Below are 19,719 nucleotides of genomic sequence, written 5' to 3' on the forward strand. Positions count from 1 at the left end.
TGTTGTTGTTGTTGTTGTTGTTGTTGTTGTTGTTGTTGTTGTTGTTGCTGCTGCTGCTGCTGCTGATGGATGTTGGTGTTGACGATTTGTTGCTGATTTGGCTGCTGCTGCTATTCCATGAAGAAACAAAATTCAAATTAATTTCCCATTGATGACTTCAGAGTGTAAACAAACGAAAGATGTGTCTTACCAAAACCGGTCTCTGTTGTCGCACTACATTTGGTGGTGCAAATCTCGGTTGTCTATTCGGAACCACCGCCCGTTGCATCGGTTTGATTCCAGGCAATTGCTTTGCGGCCTGTGATGCTTGTCGTTGTTTGTATTCGGCCACCGACATTTGAGTTCCACTTTGTAGCGTTACGATGTGATTATCGTTCGCCTCGTTGATCTGTTGCTGGAGTGTCGGTTGAACAATTGTATAATTGTTGGGCGACGGTGTTTGTTTCGTGATTCGGGCTGCTTGTATTGAATCCTCCAGATCTTCGGTCGCAATCGATGAGTTTGACGTTGACGGTGAAGCCTGAACGTTTGTCTGTTGTGGAGACGGACTTTGTTTCTGGTATACGTGTGCCGGTGTGCGAACGATTGGTCCCCTTGGCGGGGTTGTGATGTTAACAACGGTTTTCGGCGTGCCAACGGATATAATCGGTTGAATTTGATTCACTTGATTTGGGGTTGTCAAACGGGTTAAAGTAAGTCGCGGCCGCTGGTTCATATTCGGTGTGCTTGTATTCGACATCTGTTGTCCAGCGTTTATCGTTTGCCGGACATTACCAGGCCGAACATTTCGTGGCGTTGCTGGTGCTCTCGGTCGTGCCGCTTTCAACGTTGGATTAGTCGTACGAACCGTTTGCACTGGTGTTTGAAATCGAAGAGGTTGCTGCTGCACCATTCCAACTGGATGCATCACTTTTTGTGGTGTGACCATTTGAATTTGACGCTGCACATATCTCGGTCGAATATTCCCTGAAATTTGCAATTGGCGATTAGTTTTCTTGTAATCCATGGCACGGTATTCGGGGGCAGTACGTACCTTGTTCCACTGGAATAGCTCTTCTGATTATTTGTTGCTGTTGTTGACCTTGTTGCAATTGTACCTGAATTCGATTCGCATGCAGTTGAGGTGAGGTTTGGATTTCTGAAAGAATTGAACGGAAGTTTAATCAATTTGAAAACAAATTCGGCGCCAATTTCATGGCGTGCAAAAAAAAACGAAATTCTTTGCCGGCAAATGAAGACGAAAACGAACCTTGCATAGTCTGTTGTGAGGCAATTTGCGTTTGCTGATGTGACTGCATCGGCGTTTGAACTTGTACCATTTGCTGAGTGGGTGATGATTGAAGCTGAGGCTGTTGGAACACATATGTTGGTGTTTGTCTTATAACACAATTCACTTGCTGCTGTTGCTGCGGTTGCTGTTGTTGCTGTGGTTGCTGCTGCTATTCGGACAGAACATAAGAGAAAAAAAATATGAGTGAATATGTTAAGGACACGTAATTATTATCACAACATGTTATGAAGTTGCATCAAAGTCTATCCGAACCATTAACAGAGCGCTCGTGAATGTGCGTGTGTGTATTGTAAAAGCAAAGGCGCTCAAATTGGATAAACATAACGTTTTTCTTCTGTTTGGAAATTTACTCCTCGAAAAAAAGTGTTTGTATATTGTGTGCAAGCACTCACCAAAACTTGTGGATTTTGTGGATAGTTATGGATTACAATTTGTTGATATTGGGGTGCATGGACTTGTTGTTGATTTGGTGAGGTTTGATATTGAACCGATGGCGCTTGTTGTACTTCAATGGTATTCTGCATATCGGGTTGAACTTTTGCTTGAGATAGGACAAAAACAACACACATACAAATTAATATAAACATCATCATTGTGTTGTATACACAAAAAGCCGCGCGCAAATGCTGAAAATCATCGTCACACTCGCATTTGTTTATTTTTCGATGCAATGCAAACAACACGCAATTCCACGCAGATGCTTTTACGGCATCCGACGTTTGCTTTTGAATTCGAGCAAAAAAAAAAATTTAAAATTTACCATGGTGCTGTTGAATGATTTGTTGACCATTTTCGGTGGCAATTTTTTGATAGTAAACTTGTTGCGGAGCTTGTGATACGAGATTGAAATTATCATTTTGTAGATCTTCTTCTTGGACGATATAATGAATTTGGCCATCGGGCGTTTGTATTTGATTTGGCTGTGAATTTTGCTGGTAGATTATTTGCGAATTGGCTGGCAGATGAATTTGATTGTTATCAATGACTTGACTTGGATCCACTAGTTGAACCTGGAATTTGGTGTTGGTGGTTTTTTTTGTTTGTTCGATTAAAATATTTGACATAAACACATAAACATTCAGCGTCACTCAATTGTCACACTGGATTTCTTCGTGTCAATTGAAGTGTTTTTTATTTGCACCGTAGAATTGGAATATGACATATTTACCGATCTTGGACTGAATTGTGTTCCATCTTCATTCATAATCACGCAATTTTCCAAATTTAAATGCTTAATATCATCCAAATTTTGTATTATTTGGTAGTATTGTGCCATTGCTTATAAATTGCCCAAAACCTCTATGTGAAATAATTTGTCATTCGTTCGCTCGCTCTCTTGCTATATCACTCTCTGCGGCAGCGGATATTTGGTCACAACATTTTTCTGTCAAAATGTAATTGATATGCAATAATTGTATTGAGCTATAATTTTTTTTCATTCATTTTTTCTTCGATCAAAATTGAAATTTTTCTCTCTGCATTAATCTTCCTTTCACATCTCTCTTTCAATCACAACATAACATCATTTAAAAAAACACATACACAATTACGCACACTGCATAGTAGTACACTTTTTGCTTTTGCATTACTCGCAGAAATCAGTATGGAAAAATTTCTACTCAATACACAACAAAAAAAAAAATAATATTTTTGGTTAGCGTTTGTTGCTTACCTTTTTCTTTAATAAAACAAAACTACACTAAAAAAAAAAATATTTGGACCGAATCACAATGTTTCATTCACTCACGTTTGAATGGATTAAATTACCGCACAATGCTCAAATCGCCGTGTATTTTGATTTTAGCAAAAACAATTTTTCGGGTTTTAGTGTATATTTTCCCCCTATGTGTACATACGACAGTGAGAATAAAGCACCGCGAAAACGAAAGCGATAAACCACTTCGAGTGACTTAAAAAATGTTCGCCATCTTTGGGAAACTCAGAGCGTGATGTGTATGCTGTTGTACAAGCGGTAAGAACCCATACAGATGCATCAGTTGCTGTATATATCACTATGAATAGTACCACTAACAACGACATATTGCCAATATGGCGGCAAACAGTGGTCAAGTGTTGCCCGGTGCACGGCCGTGTAAATGAATTTAGATATCAAGCCATGGATCTGTTTGAGACGAAAAGTGGGACCATTCACGCATTCGGATGCGCTAATATATTTGTATGCTTCGTTTACAGCGGTAACAGACGTGCGTTCATTTGAATAATGCTTGGCAATGGCTTTGAATCGTCGAACGTTCGTAGCAATACAAAAACACAATGGAATCGATGGCTTGATATTATCAGACACAAAAATGAGAAGTGGCTACTTTTTTTAAATGAAAATCTATGGGTGAGATTGAGAGTGGAGTATGTTTTTTCTTCGATTTGTATTTTTGAAAAGGCGAGTATGTTTTCTGATGATTCTGTTGGCGTTAAAGTAGAGTATGTAATATATTATCAGTTCCGCGGAAACCGTGAAAAACGGCGAGGACCCGCCAAAAATGAACATACTCGCCTTTAACCATTTTTGAGTCGAAAGAAACTTACTCTTCTCTTTCATAACAAAGTCAGTGAAACATACACTACTCTCAATCTCACCTATAGAAATATGATTAAAGCTGAAAATGTTTGCTTTTTATTTTCAAATTTTTCCAAATAGATATATTTTTTTAAAAATAAATTCGAGTCTTAGATTTTATCCGCTTTTTATTTCATAAAACGTTTCAAAAAAATAAAATTTTTCAACGTAATTTATTGATGCATTTAAAAATGTGATATAATAATTTGAAGACAGATTTGTTTTTAAAGAAAAAATATATAAATTTCGTATCCAACGATAACCCATCCGAATTACTTCATAATTTCTGTTACAATACTAGAGCTATTACAAAAAAAAAGTATAAACTAAAGTCACGAAAATGCTTAGCTTCGATTTTGACTTGAACCATAGTTTCCGTGGTGAACACGGTTCAAACGGAAAGGCGATTTTTCTATATGCAACTTATTTTTTCTTTTTGAGCTCTTCGAAGCGTCTGGATAGATCATCAAAATCGATATCTTCATCGTTGTTGTTTCCCTCTGTTGAGTTTGGAACGTCCGGTAAATCCAATGGCACGTTTGGCAAATTGGGCAATTCATCATTGGCTCGTGGCGGAGCAGATGCTGATGGTGGTGGCGGTGACATTTTCGATCTTGGTTGCGGCTTGGGTGTATTATTCAAATTCTGTACAAAGTGAAAAGCATAAAATATATGAGTAAATGTCATTGAAAATCGCAATCGCCTTGGGTTTTTTTTTCTGTTCAAACAGAGACTTCTGAGTTGTGAATAGTCGCTACCTGATCAACGGGTGGATTGGGTTTACCAATAGTTGAATAGGATGGCGGTCTTGGTTGAATCGATCGAAACTAATGTTTATTTACAAAAATCATGGGTGGATGGATGGGTGGGTGCAAGCGATATTATGTATAGATCAAACGCAAAAAAGAGTGTAAAGGAATCGTGTAGAACCGAAAATAAATAAAGTAACATATGTGAAGAGAAAATCATAAAGGTAATATGGCTAAAACGAAAAATCGGTTTGTTAATCATCAATGTCTTACTTGAATTTCTTCGTTCGGATTGATAGCTGAATATGGAGGTGGGAAATTTTGATTTTCCCCCTACAATATTTCCATCGGTTATGCCGGCACACACACACAAACATAATGCCAATATGACATGCAATATGACATGCAAAACAATAGAATTTTACAATTAGAATCGTGAAAAAAAATCAATAATTAGATTAAAATCAAACGGAGTGAAATATGATTGCGTTCAAGTCGTACCGATAAAAATTGAGTGTTCAAATCCTTTTTCTCCTGGTCCAACTGTGGATACGGTGGAATATTGTAGCTGAACGGTGGAGCACTGTGAGTCGAACTGGTGCCCGGTTGTGGATAATTGAATGCTCCTGTCGGCTGAGGCAAAACTGGCAAAGCTGGTGGCTGTGGAAAATCAATGAAACCCATCGGTGGCTGACTGTGACCACCACCACCTCCACCACCACCTCCTAAGTTATTGCTTCCTGGCTGCAAATCGATCAGCATACCATCCAAACCTGCATTTGTTCGAGTATAAAACATGGATTAAATTCAGGGAAAAATTCAATTGTTTCAATGATTGTGAAATTCACAAGTTTCAACACATAATTTTCAATAGCACACATACCAATGGGTCGACCTTCTTCTCGCATAACTTGTGGATCTGGTTCATAAGCAATGTTATAGATTTTTGCAATTTCAATTAAATACCTGCCAAAAGGTTAAAAGTTAACACTCATAACAAAGTCCACTTCTGAATAAACAGTTTTCATTATACTTACTTTTCAACCAACAGCTTTGGTGGAGCTTGGATGGACAGCTTGTGCATAAGTTTCTCTGAAACCTTATGATCGCCAGTCGTTGTACGAGCATGTTCAGCATACTCTTTACCATACTTTGTGGTTAAAATATCGGCAACGACTCGTAACTCTTCTACCTCGGCTTGCAGACGCGGTGCCACCCAAATCAAACTGGCCACTGGCTCGGCAATATTCTCATCCAACTCTTTCATTTGTTGCAATAAACCATACCGTGCCAACAGCAAATCGCAATACATTTCAACCACTTCCATGGCTTCAACCAAATAATCCTCCCGGATGATGTGTTCCACACGAATTTTGGCACGTTCCGTTTTGCCCGTGCTCAAAAAATCCGCAATTTCCTTACGAGATTTCTGTGCCAATTCTGTTTTCTTCTTCTCCAATAATCGCAACCGATTCACGGCCAATCGAAGGTTTGTCTTCAATTTCGAATAGTTCGGACCACTTGAAAACATTTTCAGAGCTTTCTAGTTTACGACCGTGCAAAAAATAACAATCTCAATTTAAATATGACAAGTTATTCGTATTTATGTCTATTTTATTCGATTTTTACGTCACAATCTACTATTTACAATGCGAAAAAAAAGAAAAGAAACGAATTAAATCCAAGTGTGGACGAAAAACAATTGTTGTACTAATGTAAATTTGTTCATAAATTAATCACTAGCAAATCTAAATGTTTTCTACAGTATGACGCATCGTATGAGCAAGAGAGAAAATGAAGAGAAAAAAAAAACACACAAAACAATTGTGTTCGCGTATTTACTTTGAAAGATAGTGATTTCGCTCGGAACTGTCAAAGTCAAATGAAGAAAAAGCGAAAGTTAAATACTCAAATGTGTCAGCCCGTTAGTATCTAAAGTCGTTTATGATTTAGTCATCACTTCGAATTTGTTCGGTGCAATCATTTGATATTTTTTGGGTCAACACACAATTTTGATTACACCTTTGTTATCAATGTGCAGCAAAAAATTCGCCATTTCTGCGATAATAAAAGCGTTTCATTTGTCGCAAAATCATCGATTAGTTTTCAGCAACAATGTGTCAAATGTCATATCAGTCAGATAGAGTGCGCTGTGTTACACGCATGCAGTAACATTTATCTGGATTCGAATAACATTCGTCCGGACCGATTTCATTGGACATTCGAGAAAAAGTGTTGATTGATGAAATAAATTTTAAGTTTATCCCGTACGATTCAAAGCAATGGCAAGCAATAGTGTTGAGAATTTAAAGCGTATCGCAAAATATCTGAAAGTGCAACCCGGAACAATTGCCATCAATAATGAGAAGGTAAACAAAAGTTTTCAATTTTTTTTTCCTTTGGCTTCTTTGCAAATTAAACATAACCTAAATTGGATCGGGATGAAAAATTTAATAATTGCAATTGAATTGAATTGAATGTTTCAGGTGATTTGTCGAAAGATGAAAGACAAAACGTTGTCTGGCTACACAACGATCATTTCAGCAATGGGACGTGAGAGTAAAAATAATGGATTTAATGGTAAAGACTTGCTGACGCAATGTTTAATCGTGCAGTGGTTCGATTATTCGGTATTATTTATTGATCCAGCCGTTGAATCCAGAGCATCTAGAGACTTAGTGTTACAGGTTTGTCGAAAATCATCACATAAACTATGATCGTAATTGGATACTAAATTCTGATTCTTTTTATCACACAGGAACTGAATGATTATCTATTGACACGGTCCTATTTGGTTGGTCAAAGCCTCACACTCGCTGATGTTGTAGTCTTTTATTCATTATCCGCAATAATGAGAACGCTCTCTCCTGCCAACAAAGAAAAATACCTGAATGTGTCGCGATGGTTTGAGCACATACAGAAAATCGGCGAAATTCGACAATCGCTACCGCTCACAAATTTATCGACCATTTATTTGCACGGATGGGCAACCGGTACTCACATGTAATTCATCGTACGACAACCTGTCGCCCAACCAATGACAAACCCATTACCAAATGCATTTTGTTCATTTCAAACGAACCCAGATCTTTTACACGCTCTGTATTGAACTCAGCACAGATATTTTTAATTTTTATCTCTAAATTAAATCAATAAATTGAAAATACGATTGTTGAAAATATAATATTTATTCCGTGTTTATTTCTTTTTCCTACATTGTAACGTTCTTTCAGACGTTCTGTTCACTTTGATTATAAATATATATATATTTAACTATCAATATTCGTATTTCCTACGATTAGATTCTAAATTTGACTTGATATCAAAATAGAGATTTTAAATGTATTTTTTTTTCGCCGATCAGTTGATCTACTCGATTTGTGCATCATCTTTCAATTTGTGCAGTATTAACTGCAATGTTCGACCATTTTTCCCGTACGGATCCTGTGGAATCATGATCAGATCATCGCAAAATGTGAAACCAACGACACGTTCCTTGATAATCTCGTCCCATACTGGAAAAGAAAGTCCGAAATAAACACGAAAATTACTATCCTGAGGTTATGGTCATTTCAACTTAATTAATTGGCAGAAGCGTTGCGTCATTCGTTCAATTTAAACTTGTTTTACGTTTGAATGAATCGACTAACACAATAGAATTGATTAGTTTTTTTTGTTTGATCACTCACCAACGCTTTGGTTAAGCAAATCAGTATAATTGTCATTCGAAATGATGGCCGCATTCTTGTGTTCCGCAATTTCCAAGATGAAACGATCATCATAGCTGCTGGATCGTTGACCTGGTAAATTCTTGCATGGAGTGTCCACGACCTTTCCAGCGTTCCTCAAACGCTCCAATGTGTCGGGATCAGTTGACATGTTGCGTTTCCACCTGATGATGCAGAAAAACAAAATCACAATTTAATTGGAAAATATTTCGGTTCTTTCCGAGTGGATAAGCGAAACATACCTCATTTGTGGAACAACAGCTCGAACTTCGAAACCACGGTCTTCAAAATATTTGATACATAATTCTATTCCCTTTACGGAATACGATTTATCCTTGAGACCATGTCTGAAATAAGAATGTTCAATGGGACAATATTATTTTAGCTCCAAAAAAATGTCGTGAAAAAAATGGAAAATGATCCAAGAAGAGCATAAACTTACGAATAAGCAACATTGCTACCATCGATGACAATCATCCGTTTTTCAAACAATTCTGGCTTTTCTGCGAACAGCTTCTTTTCCTTCTCATATTCCATAGCAACATTTTTCTTCGTGGCTTTGTTCGATGTCACCGTTGCCGTTGCTCTTGCTGTCGACGGACCTGCCAACGTTGCAGGTCTATCGATAGGTAACATCGGATTTTTCACACCAAAACGGCTCATTTTGCCGTTGTTTTGGTTATTTTTCACCTGTTTTGTTATTCCCTTGAGTTTAGTTTGAGCAGCCCGTTCTTTTTCCGCCTTCTTACGCTCCTGCTTCCTCTTGGCACGTGTGGATTTTGGCTGTATTTTCAAGATAGAGAATGATTAAGTTATTTGAAAGATAGACACGAGAAGCGTCTTAGAAGAAGACGCTTTTCTATGCTGAGACATGCAATTCATCTATTTGACTTACCGAATTCTTGGTTTGGTTGCCCGAAACATTACCCAATAATTCTCGATCCAATGATATGTAATCGGCCGCTAGACTGGCTGCAAAGCGACGAGCTAAAGCGACTCGGTTTCGATTTTGATGGTCGAGAGTTTCAGACACAAAAACGACCGAATCATCTTCATCGGCAATGGTGTCATTCACAATAATAACATCAGACGATTCGCTGTGGCTCTTCTTTGATGGTGGTTCCTCTCGAATTTCGGTCGAGGCCTTTCGCTTGTTCGACTTGTTGTTATTGTTGTTGTTGCTGCTGTTGCTACTGCTGCCGCTGTTGTTGTTGTTCTTGTTTTTGTTGTTGTTGTTGTTGTTGTGGCCACCATTGCTATTACCATTTACTGGTAATGTTATACCATAGCTACTGGTGCCACTATTTCGGTTGGCATTTGCCTGTTGCCACTTTGTTGTAGTTGCAACTGGTGACGCTTTACCTACGCTAACACAGCGCCCAGGACCATTTTCGCACGTTGAATTGATTGAAATGTGAAAATTGGTCGGTTGTTTTGGTGTCGAACTGTTGTTCGACGAACTGCCCGTAATTTCTTCCACCTCATCAAATGATAAATTCAGGCGAGTTGACGACAGCAATGGATCTGGTGCAAACGAATTTTCCAAATTGGCGTTGTTTTCCTTATTCTGAATTGTGATGCGAAAATTCTGAGCCATATTTGGAGCGTTATTTGTACTTGGACCGGAAATAATTTCGTAAATAGGAGCCTCAAAACTTGTGGCCGGATTTTTGTCTACGAAAAACAGTTCGGTTGGCTCCGGTGATTTGGTTTTTGGTTCACTGTTCACTTCGCTACTTGCAACGGTTGGTTCACCTTCAGTGGATGCACACGAAACAACTGAAGCGGTGTGCTGTGTATTTGGTTCGGTAGTGGTTTCGTCACTTGGATCACTAGCACAAGTCGCATTAGCCAATGCACTGTCTATCGTTTCACTTGTTTCGTTTTGTGTATTTGGCTCAGTTGCATCGTCCGCGTCAATCTCAATGATTGGCGTTTCTTGTTCAATGATTTCGCAATCGGAATCCGAATCTGAATAGTCTGTTGATTGGGTATTACTCAGGAATTTTGTTTTTTCGGGTGATATAACAATTAACGAATCTTGCGAGCTGGTGGGTCCTTTGAGTAAATTCTTAGCCCACAACTCAGTCCATTTCTTCTTTGCTCTTTTCTATAGATTAGCCAAGAAAAACATGAAAAAAAACCGGCTAAAAATATGAAAATAAATATCGAACGAACCTGTGCCGATTTGGACAATACGTTTTGGCTCAAATTGTTTATCTGTTTGGGTCGACTGTCATTCAATTGACTACTTTGATTGATCTTAAGGGGAAAAACGTGAAAAAATAAATATTTGAATTCATTTCGACGAACATAAGATGATGGCTTTTGGTTTTTCAATAATAAATGTGGAATCGAAAGCAAAACAATCAGATAAAAATGTCTAAATTATCGATTAAACTACGATCTTACCCGCCAATACTTACATTACGCCAGTTTGTGCTTTGCTGTGTGTGTGTATCATTTGTCACGTAGGCGACAACCCTCATAATTTAAGGCCGCATCGATAATGGCAAACATACGTTTTTGAATGGCTGCGGAGCTAGCATAGCGTATGCAGCGGATATATTCTCAGCATATCGACAATAAACACCACTTTATAGGTGGCGTCTGTTGCTGCGCGCAGCTACTAGCTGCTTAGCCATCCAAAAACCAGAACACGCCAAAAAATACTGATATCAGCTTGAATATTTCTATCGGACATTTTTATGCGATATTTGTGGATGCATTCACCATGCGACACATTACTGCTGAGTTGTTATGTCTGTTCGTGTTTGTTCGCATAAAAATGTCCGATAGAAAATATCCAAGCTGATATAAATATTTATTGGCGTGCTCTGCCAAAAACGTATGTTTGGATAATGATGCGAGCAGAAACATTTCAAGTGCAGAATGTTCGGTTTTTCTTTCGGTATTTCAATGTGATGTTACGAAGCACTTAACAATCACATGCGGCCAATATCCAGTTTCATGGCCGTGCAATGAGGGCCCGTACGAAATCCAATTTGATCAATGTACAATTTGATTCTGTGTCAGTGTAACACAAAATCGAATTAAACAGCGACATTTTAGATTTATACGCAATGACAACCAGCAAAAAAACTCTATCAGGCGATTCAACGACACATTCACTTACCTGCTTTCATTCGATTCGATGAAATCTCCGTTTAACTCAGATTTAATTAAGTTTTTTTTTTATATCAATTTTTTATTACACATTTAGATATAGATGTATGTATATTTATTTCAAGATATTCGAATTCAAACGGCAAAAAATAGTCACACTAACATTTTAATTCGACTCAATGAACACACCGCAGAGAAAAGTCAATGCAAATTACAACTCTATGCTACGACAAGTCACCGACGACAATGCTGCACATTTTGTACTGTCACTCACTCTCTCTCTCTCTCGCTTAACGCAATGTTTTGCATCAAATTGGTTTTTGGATGTGAGGCGATGTCACCGTTATGTGCGTATGCCACACCATACTCTTTCAATTCTTCAATTCGGCTATCTCTTGTTTGATATTTGCTCGTGCTGCCTCCTCCAGTTGTTCGCAAATACACGAAACCGAGTAAATTTGTGGTATTTGTAAAAATGTCTCTAAAATCTAACGGGAATCGAACAAGGGAAAAATTGGTTGTGTGTAAGAACGCATTTTGTGTCCTGGTTATTCATATATACTACATCAGAAATGACACTCACTCGAAGCCGCGTGTTTTTGTATGTCGTTTCGTCCAACAGCGAATATTCCTTTTGTGTTAGTTGTTGGTATTCTTTGTATTCGCTCGGTGACGAACTAAATGACCAAAGTGTGCAAAAGAAAACGCAATGGAGCGTACGATAGGATGAGAGAAAAAAAGCACGCGCGACAGGGTGAGAAAAAAAGAAAACGAATAACGTTTAGTAATGAAGTTTGGAGTGTTGTCACAAACCAAATCACAATCCAATTTACCCTAATACAATCAAATCCAAGTCTTGGAAGAGTTCTATGTCTTCCTCATTCCCAGAGAAATCTTTATTCGAGTCGCCCAACAAGTGACACACTGAATCAAGCAGTTTGACCTAAAAGAGATTCAAAGACGCTTGCAATCATATGTTCGATAGGCAATAAAACAAATCGATTGGTCACACTTACATTATCAATGCAGGACGCATTGTAAAATTCACGGAATGCCGTACAATTCGGTGCACTACAATCCGTATTCAAGTCAAACTGATAATATTGAAAAACGATGGCAAACACTAAATAATCATCGAAATGTACTGACGAACCGAGCGACAGAAGGAAATCGCACTTTTTACTCAAAACATTGAGATTGTGATAGAGTCGGTGTGATCCGGTGTTATATTTCGTTTGAATGTTATTCAGCCAGGTTTTGGCCGTGTCTTGGGAGATTTTTTGATTTTCGCACGATTGAAACCAGAGTTTTTCAAATGATGACATTTTTTCTAGCGACAAAGAAATGTGAAACGGGCGTATAAAACTTTGACCGAGTTTTTCAAATATGTAAAACCGTATGGGGATTAAAGTCAAGCGAAACGGAAAAATCGATTTTCATTTTAACACAACGAATCGCTTATTCATAGTGGTTGTTGGCATGATTCATGCCAAAACATGTTCAGGACATGCGTTCAACAGGGATTGAAACACACCGCGAGAGAGACAGAATTTTGTTTGATGTTTTGCTTTCTATGACATTGACTATTCTAACCTCAAATTCATTCAAATAAACCAAACCAAACCAAACGAAATCAATTGATACGAATCAATTTGGAAATGCATTTCAATTAGCATATTTAATTGAAAAGTTTCCACTGCGAAAATAAAATGTGATTGATTACCTTGGATTTTTTCTGTTTACGCTTCTTGTTTCTAGTCCTAGCCATTACAATAATGTTGCGTTTTTTGATTTGATGCTGCTTTTTTTGTCCACTTGAAAACGATTTGTCCACATAAATTTCGAGTTCAATTTTAATAAAACAAATTTATTCTACACAAAATAACATTCTTTTTCGCGCAATTTCGTAATGAATGGCAATTGTTTCATTTGACAAAAACACAATAAAGAAAACGCATGAGGAATATGATACACGTCTGACATACACATTTCATACATATGGTTTGCGCATTGAACGCATCCAATGGCAAGTACGAAATGTCAAATGCACGACACACACATACATGATTGCCTGTGTGTGTGTGTGCCTATGATCGCACAAGTATTGAATGACGTTGTATTACTTGTCACAAGCTACTAAATTAGATACGAGAAAAAAATTGTTAACCATACCATTTCAATCGTCAATTTATTTTTGTGTGTAAACATTTATTAAAATTAAAGCCATATTTCGAACAAATCACAGAAACAAATAGAAGAAAATCCAAGGCTATTCAAACAAAATGCTGTTAAACAAATGGAAAACACTTGTAAATCACACAATAGTCATAAATATTTATTTCATAGTGATATGTTGTTGCATTAGCTTTATCAAATGTGAAAATGTAGTTGAGGAATACGATGGAACCAGTGGTTTATATTCGATTGAGGGCAAAGTGTATGCGCCCGAAATTTATTCGGCCAATGATTTCAATTGGCAACGCGACACAGTGATTACGATAAACAACGGTGAATATTCGGGTTTTCTCAAGGAGGACGGCACATTTGTCATCAGTGGCATTCCATCGGGTAGCTATGTGGTAGAAGTATCGAATCCAGACTATTATTACGAATCGGTGAGTCAGAAACGAATGAATTATTCGCTTGATAAAAACTGAATGTGCATTTGATAAATAAAATGTTGTGTTTCATTCAGGTTCGAGTGGAAATCAATCCGAAGGGGAAATTCCGAGCACGTAAACTGAATTACGTTCAGCCATCACAAGTTGTGCAAGTTCCTTACCCATTGAAATTGAAGGCGCTCACACGATTCAAGTACTTTCAAACACGTGAACAATGGAAGGTGAGTGTTTTGTTTCGGTTTGGCAAGCAAACCTGGACATGAATGAATATTTATGCGAGTGTTTTTCTTTTCTTGCAAATTTTCAGATCACCGACTTCTTGTTCAGCCCAATGATCCTAATGATGGTACTGCCATTGATACTCATGGTCATTTTACCACGAATGATGAACGACCCAGAGACAAAGAAAGAAATGGAAAACATGAACCTGAACAAAATATCCAGTGAAATGCCGGAAATTAGCGAAATGATAACATCATTTTTCACTGGCGGTGCAAAACCAGCTAAAAAAGACGACAAACCAAAGTCCATCTCATCGAAACAGTCAAAGAAACAGCGTAATTAAAAAAGAATCCCATTGAGAACACGTCACCATTGCGGTGTGTTTTCTTACTCAACACGCCATTCAACTTAAGAGAGACACATCCAACAACTGTTATTTATACCCGTGTTTTACCAGGTTACACACAACACAAACAGAAAAAAAAAATACAATAGAAAACAAAACAAAGCAAAGCAAAGCAAAGCAAAAGAATACAAATGAAAAAGTAAATTAAATAATCAATTTAGTACCAATTTTTGAGAGTAAGCAGCTTTTTGTGCGAAAATTCCTTATTTAATTTGTATCACGACGCATTCGATTTAAGGGATTGGACGGTCGATTTAAATGATATATACAATTTATCGACTAGACATATATTTGTGCACAAGAGCTAGGGTTCTTTTTGTCGCCATTATGCAAATTACTTGATTTTCATCATCAAATTACCATTCGAAATTACAACGACGTGCAAACGGACCGTTGACTAGTTGTAATTTGTTCGCCTGCACCAAAAAAGTACCATCATTTTGTTGTGATTTTCGAAAATGTTTCGAACGTCAGCTCAGCAATTTTCAATTATCATTTTGTGTTTTGAAACGGTTTAAACGAATTCATATGTCGTACTTTGTAAAAAAAAAAATAGTTAAAATCCATTTACATAGAAGAAAAAAACGGAAAATATCACATAAAACAATAATGAAAATGAGAAAGAGTGTATTGATACATTTTGTAAATCGAAATTGCGTTAGAACAAGTTGTATTTAGTATCAAAGCTAGGTAATTTATTGTTGTGATTGAGAAGAGCATGTAAATGAATTTAATAAACGTAAACGCGAGCTCGATATGAGTCAAGTCCACACAAAAAAACCACGGCATTTCATTGTATGAATATTGAATGCTAATTTCTCCATAAAGTAATGAAATGAACTAATCAAATTGTGACCAATTGATGGCGAATTATCGTTTTTTCGTCCTATTTGCAAAATACGAAATTTGAAGAAATAACAAGTCAATCATAGCTTCATCAATTATGCAGAGGACTTTTCATCGTATAAATGGGCGCCGAATTGATGGATCGATTTCAGTATCGAACGACGTCTGTCAATATAAATCCATCATCTGACATGCGACACGAGTGCGTTATATTTTGGTTTGCCTTTGGTTATGCTGCCACCGATTCCTCATCGCAGGATGCTTTCGTTGAACGTTATTTGGATCTGGTCAATGTTTATTTTAAACTGCGACACATTTCGGTTCTCACCCAATTCACCTGCTTTTCGACGAGTAAGTTCCATTCAAAACATAAATTTTGATTTTAACTTGACTTCGAGTATTTGATTTTACATATTGAATCTAGCGAAAAATGCGTATATTGTGGGAAAATTGTCAAATAATTCATTCCAACTGCGACACATTACACGCTTCAAGGGAATTTCACGGTTGATTGACACACCTCGGAACACCATTCAAGGTTTCGTCGTGAATATTGCTTGCGATAATTTTCTCAACATTTTCACTCAAGTATATGTGGTGTAGTGTTGGATTTTTAATCGAAGCTTTTGAGAACATTTCTGAATCATTTCCAGGTTGACTTTAAAATCATCTTCAAAGATAATAACTTTTGGCTTTTCGTTGATTTTGAAGAAGAGGATCAAATGGAATTGCCTGTGAGTAGATGATAGTTCAAGAGTTTTCTAAAGGATTTTTCTAGGTTAAAAAAACAGGTTTTATGTTGATTTGAATTGTCTATTCGAAATTCAGCTTGATCGTCAAAAGTGGTTGAGTACACTCGACATGCTACCGATAAGTGACGCAAAGTTTGCTAAGAGTTTTACTAATAATTCGGAATCAAACATCGATTGGATTTTATTCGATATCTACAAGATTGCATCACATTACCCACTTGAAGTGTCCGTTTATGGCTACATTTTCAATGAATGCACTATAACCAGCATAAAGAATCCAGCTTATCAAACCACTGAAACACAACGCGTTAGAATCGCTGACAAATTTCTGAGTAAATCAGTTCGAGATGATCTGAAAGGCTTGAGTCTGACTTGTGGATATGGGGTTTGTTTTGAAAAAAAAAAACACGAACAAAATGGATTTTTTTCCTAACATTTTCGCAATTTACACAGCTTCAATATCCGGATAGGTTCACCTATGTCGATGATCGAAGAGTTGAGCATGTCGACGTTTTTTACAAAGGAACGAGAGCGATTGCGGCAGACATGAGGAAAAATTTGAATATGAGGTGAAGAAATCCCATTCTCATACTAAGAAATTTAACACATTTATTTCATTTAAAATTAATCGCGTACCAAATGAGAGAATGCTGTTTCGTCTTTTCAGCTGTGGTAACATTATGCAAACGGATAACTATGGTTGGAATATAAATGGTACATTTAATGGGTTGATGGGAATGTTTCAACAGGGAAAAATTCAAATGCTTACACACGGTACAATAATGCGTGGGGATCGTTTGGTAGCGGTTGAGTTCACAGCTGAAATTGTTGTTATCGAGTAAAATTGCAGTGATACATACATACGATGATAGTACAAATGTTCAAATGGTTTAATTCAATTCCTAATGTTTTAGGACTCCGATTATATTTCGTCAGCCACCATTGTCGGCCATTACGAATATTTTCGTTTTACCGTTGGTAATCTTTTGAAAGAAAATGTTTTAAAATTTTTTTCAGAAGATAAAAGTTAAAAATCCTTTCCAATTCAGGATATCCAAGTTTGGCGATGTTGTTTTGTAATTATGATTGTGGCAATCATAATAATGTACTCACAATTTGTGCATCCGAAGCTTCGAGAACAAATGACTGCACTCGATATTTTGTCATTTGTGTGGGGCGCAGTGTGTCAACAAGGTACTCATTTAGTAGTACCAACAACCTCTGGTCGTTTCATCATGCTGACAATATTCCTTGCAACACTCGCTATATTCACCTCCTATTCGGCCAGTATTGTTGCGCTGCTACAGAGTCCTAGCCATATAATTCGAACGATCGACGATTTATTGAAATCGCCGTTGAAAATGGCACTTCAAGAAGCTGGTTACAATCGAAATTATTTTCAACAGGAGAAAATTCCATTACTCAACAAAGTATATGAGAAAAAAATTAATCCAATGGGCGAAGATGGTTGGGTGAGTAACGCGCATCTTGTACATTAGTTAGGCGTAATGGTATCCATGTGAGTTTATAATTCATGCACTAGATTTACGATCCATTTGTGGGGGTTGAGAAAATTCGAACACAATTGTTCGCTTTTCAAGTGGAAACTGCATCGGCATACAAAGCCATCACCCAAACGTAGACCGACATCGAAAAATGTAGTTTGAGTGAAATTACTTTATTGCGTTTGCCCATTGGAACTGTTACCGTGGAGCGCAATAGCCCATATAAAGATTTGATAAAACGAAGGTAATTCAAAAGATTATCCATTTAGGAAAAGAATCCAAACTGATTGAAATGTGTTACAGGATTCGATGGCAACGTGAGAATGGACTAATGAACAAACAGAAACGCAGGTGGTTTCCCAAGAAGCCCATTTGTGAAGGTACGCGCGGATTCATGACAGTTGGTTTGCAAGAAGTCAAACCGGCTCTATACCTCTTGCTTATTGGCACAGTTTTGTCTGCGGTTTTGATGTTCACCGAAATTATCATATATAATGCCAATGTTTACCGCAAAAAGAAAATATAACTAAAAAAAACTCACCGTGAATTAATGATCGCAAATGGGCACTAGTACATAGATGTAATGAAGAATATAGGGAACCACAGCTTAGCTTGAATCTTATTAAATACATTGCACTGCTTATCTCATTGTATCAACGCTTTTGATTTATGGAGAAATGCTTGAATGTAATCGCAGGACCAAAAGTATTGTGTAGTATAAATATAAAAAAAAATTCTTTATTAAATAAACTCATCACGAAAATTGGGTCCAGTTGACAGAGAATTATTTTTGTTTTTTAATTGATTGATTTTGTCTTTTGGAACTAGCTGAAAAAGTAGAAATCATGATTAAACATAACATTATCCTAAAAATGGGCGCAGCACACGCGGATCAAATGGAATCGCCTGATAGATTTAAAGCATGACATGATATATTTACGGTTTGAATCTTCATTCGACAATCGTTCATTAATTAAACTAATCGAATTAATTAATTGTTTTCTTCAAATTGAATGCACTTGTTGATACCAGAGTTCCGAATAGTTTTTTCCACGTTCGTGACACATGCACAATTATACCAATTTGTTTACATTTTGACATGAACATTTATGTTCAACATAACGAATGAGTTTGATGTCGCTTGACAACCATTTGTTTCTATTAGTATTTTATATTAACTCTTTTCGACGAGAGTGTGTAGTTCGATGCCGTATGATGAATTCCCACACGTTTCAATGGCATTTGCTTATTGTTGGTTCAAAATGTCTGTTTGAATGTTCATAAGAATGGAATGCGATTTTTGTCTTATAAAACACTAAATAAATACAATTAAATCCTTTCTCAACAGAAACACAAAACAAAATCAATCTCTTTAGCCCTAATTTAGCTCGTTCTGTTGCATTTTTTCAGCAGTATCAGCGAACTCGGTTGTTAGTCTGCACATAAGTTTTAATTCATATATTGTCGAACGAACGTTTGGTTATGATATGAAAAATTCAGAAAAATTCAATTGGACTGATCCAATTACATTTTTGTAATGTTCTATCAATGAAAATTCCATTTCATTTGATGCAATTGTTTTACCAGCATTCCAAATCGTATTATTATGTTCACGCGAAATGCGAAATTCTCGATGCCAATTTGTTTACATTGCAGCATAAACATTTGTTAATGAAATTGTTTTGTTTGTCATTTGTTTCGATTATGTTTTCATATCAACCTCCGATGTTATTACGCAATACCGTTGCCATCTGATGAAATGTCGGATATTTCAATGGCATTTGTTTGTGGTTGATTTGACATTTGCGTTCGGATGTATAACGATAAATATCAACCAGTTATTTAAGATCTGCTCTACTTCAATATTGGTGGCCCATTGAGCATTGTTCAATCAATAA

At 36.9% G+C, this 19,719-nt stretch overlaps 5 protein-coding genes and 1 pseudogene across 32 annotated transcripts in view; 3 read left to right on the forward strand and 3 right to left on the reverse strand.

The window, feature by feature from the left end:
- The window catches only part of LOC129579183 (uncharacterized), an 8,157-nt gene extending 4,817 nt beyond the window's left edge, over positions 1–3,340 (reverse strand). For 2 of the 26 annotated variants that reach the window (XM_055468953.1, XM_055468946.1), the window contains exons 1-9: positions 3,039–3,243; positions 2,834–2,906; positions 2,460–2,675; positions 2,052–2,301; positions 1,684–1,832; positions 1,250–1,436; positions 1,034–1,138; positions 191–966; positions 1–107 (exon numbers count right to left, since the gene is read on the reverse strand). The exon at positions 1–107 is cut by the window's left edge and continues 538 nt beyond it. In XM_055468953.1, the coding sequence (XP_055324928.1) occupies positions 1–107; positions 191–966; positions 1,034–1,138; positions 1,250–1,436; positions 1,684–1,832; positions 2,052–2,301; positions 2,460–2,567 (1,682 nt within the window). In that variant the 5' untranslated portion in view covers positions 2,568–2,675; positions 2,834–2,906; positions 3,039–3,243. Of the gene's footprint in view, positions 111–190; positions 967–1,033; positions 1,139–1,249; positions 1,440–1,683; positions 1,833–2,051; positions 2,302–2,459; positions 2,676–2,833; positions 2,907–2,963 lie in introns of all 26 variants that reach the window. The other 24 variants (XM_055468949.1, XM_055468936.1, XM_055468941.1 and 21 more) reach the window with 21 other exon arrangements.
- A 636-nt stretch (positions 3,341–3,976) lies between these two features.
- Positions 3,977–6,701, reverse strand: LOC129579190 (IST1 homolog). Of its 3 annotated transcripts, XM_055468965.1 has the most exons (6): positions 5,653–6,476; positions 5,499–5,581; positions 5,117–5,388; positions 4,889–4,948; positions 4,625–4,693; positions 3,977–4,511 (listed from the first exon to the last, which is right to left on the reverse strand). In XM_055468965.1, the coding sequence occupies exons 1-6, from the start codon at positions 6,144–6,146 to the stop codon at positions 4,290–4,292; spliced, it is 1,200 nt and encodes a 399-aa protein (XP_055324940.1). In that variant the 5' UTR covers positions 6,147–6,476; the 3' UTR covers positions 3,977–4,289. The 3 variants fall into 3 exon arrangements, with proteins under 3 accessions (XP_055324940.1, XP_055324941.1, XP_055324942.1); XM_055468966.1 differs by lacking the exon at positions 4,625–4,693 and having other exon boundaries at positions 5,653–6,701; XM_055468967.1 differs by lacking the exons at positions 4,625–4,693; positions 4,889–4,948.
- LOC129579196 (eukaryotic translation elongation factor 1 epsilon-1) lies at positions 6,674–7,801 on the forward strand. Its single transcript, XM_055468980.1, has 3 exons — positions 6,674–6,984; positions 7,102–7,302; positions 7,374–7,801. The coding sequence occupies exons 1-3, from the start codon at positions 6,898–6,900 to the stop codon at positions 7,620–7,622; spliced, it is 537 nt and encodes a 178-aa protein (XP_055324955.1). The 5' UTR covers positions 6,674–6,897; the 3' UTR covers positions 7,623–7,801.
- Positions 7,780–13,506, reverse strand: LOC129579184 (probable serine/threonine-protein kinase DDB_G0278845). The gene is made up of 7 exons (XM_055468958.1): positions 13,193–13,506; positions 10,522–10,605; positions 9,239–10,453; positions 8,786–9,126; positions 8,586–8,690; positions 8,305–8,507; positions 7,780–8,130 (listed from the first exon to the last, which is right to left on the reverse strand). The coding sequence occupies exons 1-7, from the start codon at positions 13,235–13,237 to the stop codon at positions 7,985–7,987; spliced, it is 2,139 nt and encodes a 712-aa protein (XP_055324933.1). The 5' UTR covers positions 13,238–13,506; the 3' UTR covers positions 7,780–7,984.
- Positions 13,507–13,577: 71 nt separating this feature from the next.
- Positions 13,578–14,844, forward strand: LOC129579193 (ER membrane protein complex subunit 7 homolog). Its single transcript, XM_055468971.1, has 3 exons — positions 13,578–14,084; positions 14,165–14,311; positions 14,398–14,844. Exons 1-3 carry the CDS (start codon positions 13,752–13,754, stop codon positions 14,653–14,655), a joined length of 738 nt encoding a protein of 245 aa, XP_055324946.1. The 5' UTR covers positions 13,578–13,751; the 3' UTR covers positions 14,656–14,844.
- Positions 14,845–16,147: 1,303 nt separating this feature from the next.
- Positions 16,148–18,500, forward strand: LOC129579187 (ionotropic receptor 75a-like; annotated as a pseudogene).
- Positions 18,501–19,719: the final 1,219 nt, after the last annotated feature.

The sequence above is a fragment of the Sitodiplosis mosellana genome, unplaced genomic scaffold (assembly GCF_009176505.1).
Source record: "Sitodiplosis mosellana isolate CC-2019 unplaced genomic scaffold, AAFC_SMos_1.0 Smas_scaffold_6226, whole genome shotgun sequence".
NCBI lineage: Eukaryota > Metazoa > Arthropoda > Insecta > Diptera > Cecidomyiidae > Sitodiplosis > Sitodiplosis mosellana.

What these genes read in the sequence shown, in the direction of transcription:
- LOC129579184 (XM_055468958.1), bottom strand. Translation starts at nt 13,237, where the DNA reads ATGGCTAGGACTAGAAACAAGAAGCGTAAACAGAAAAAATCCAAG. An exon ending in GCAACCAAACCAAGAATTCG is followed by an intron (nt 9,127 to 9,238) that starts GTAAGTCAAATA and finishes TTGAAAATACAG; the next exon opens with CCAAAATCCACACGTGCCAA. An exon ending in GCTGTTGTTCCACAAATGAG is followed by an intron (nt 8,508 to 8,585) that starts GTATGTTTCGCT and finishes CTGCATCATCAG; the next exon opens with GTGGAAACGCAACATGTCAA.
- LOC129579193 (XM_055468971.1), top strand. Translation starts at nt 13,752, where the DNA reads ATGCTGTTAAACAAATGGAAAACACTTGTAAATCACACAATAGTCATA. An exon ending in CAGACTATTATTACGAATCG is followed by an intron (nt 14,085 to 14,164) that starts GTGAGTCAGAAA and finishes TGTTTCATTCAG; the next exon opens with GTTCGAGTGGAAATCAATCC. An exon ending in AAACACGTGAACAATGGAAG is followed by an intron (nt 14,312 to 14,397) that starts GTGAGTGTTTTG and finishes GCAAATTTTCAG; the next exon opens with ATCACCGACTTCTTGTTCAG.
- LOC129579196 (XM_055468980.1), top strand. Translation starts at nt 6,898, where the DNA reads ATGGCAAGCAATAGTGTTGAGAATTTAAAGCGTATCGCAAAATATCTG. An exon ending in TTGCCATCAATAATGAGAAG is followed by an intron (nt 6,985 to 7,101) that starts GTAAACAAAAGT and finishes TGAATGTTTCAG; the next exon opens with GTGATTTGTCGAAAGATGAA. An exon ending in CTAGAGACTTAGTGTTACAG is followed by an intron (nt 7,303 to 7,373) that starts GTTTGTCGAAAA and finishes TTTATCACACAG; the next exon opens with GAACTGAATGATTATCTATT.
- LOC129579190 (XM_055468965.1), bottom strand. Translation starts at nt 6,146, where the DNA reads ATGTTTTCAAGTGGTCCGAACTATTCGAAATTGAAGACAAACCTTCGA. An exon ending in CCAAAGCTGTTGGTTGAAAA is followed by an intron (nt 5,582 to 5,652) that starts GTAAGTATAATG and finishes ACCTTTTGGCAG; the next exon opens with GTATTTAATTGAAATTGCAA. An exon ending in TGAACACTCAATTTTTATCG is followed by an intron (nt 4,949 to 5,116) that starts GTACGACTTGAA and finishes GAAATATTGTAG; the next exon opens with GGGGAAAATCAAAATTTCCC.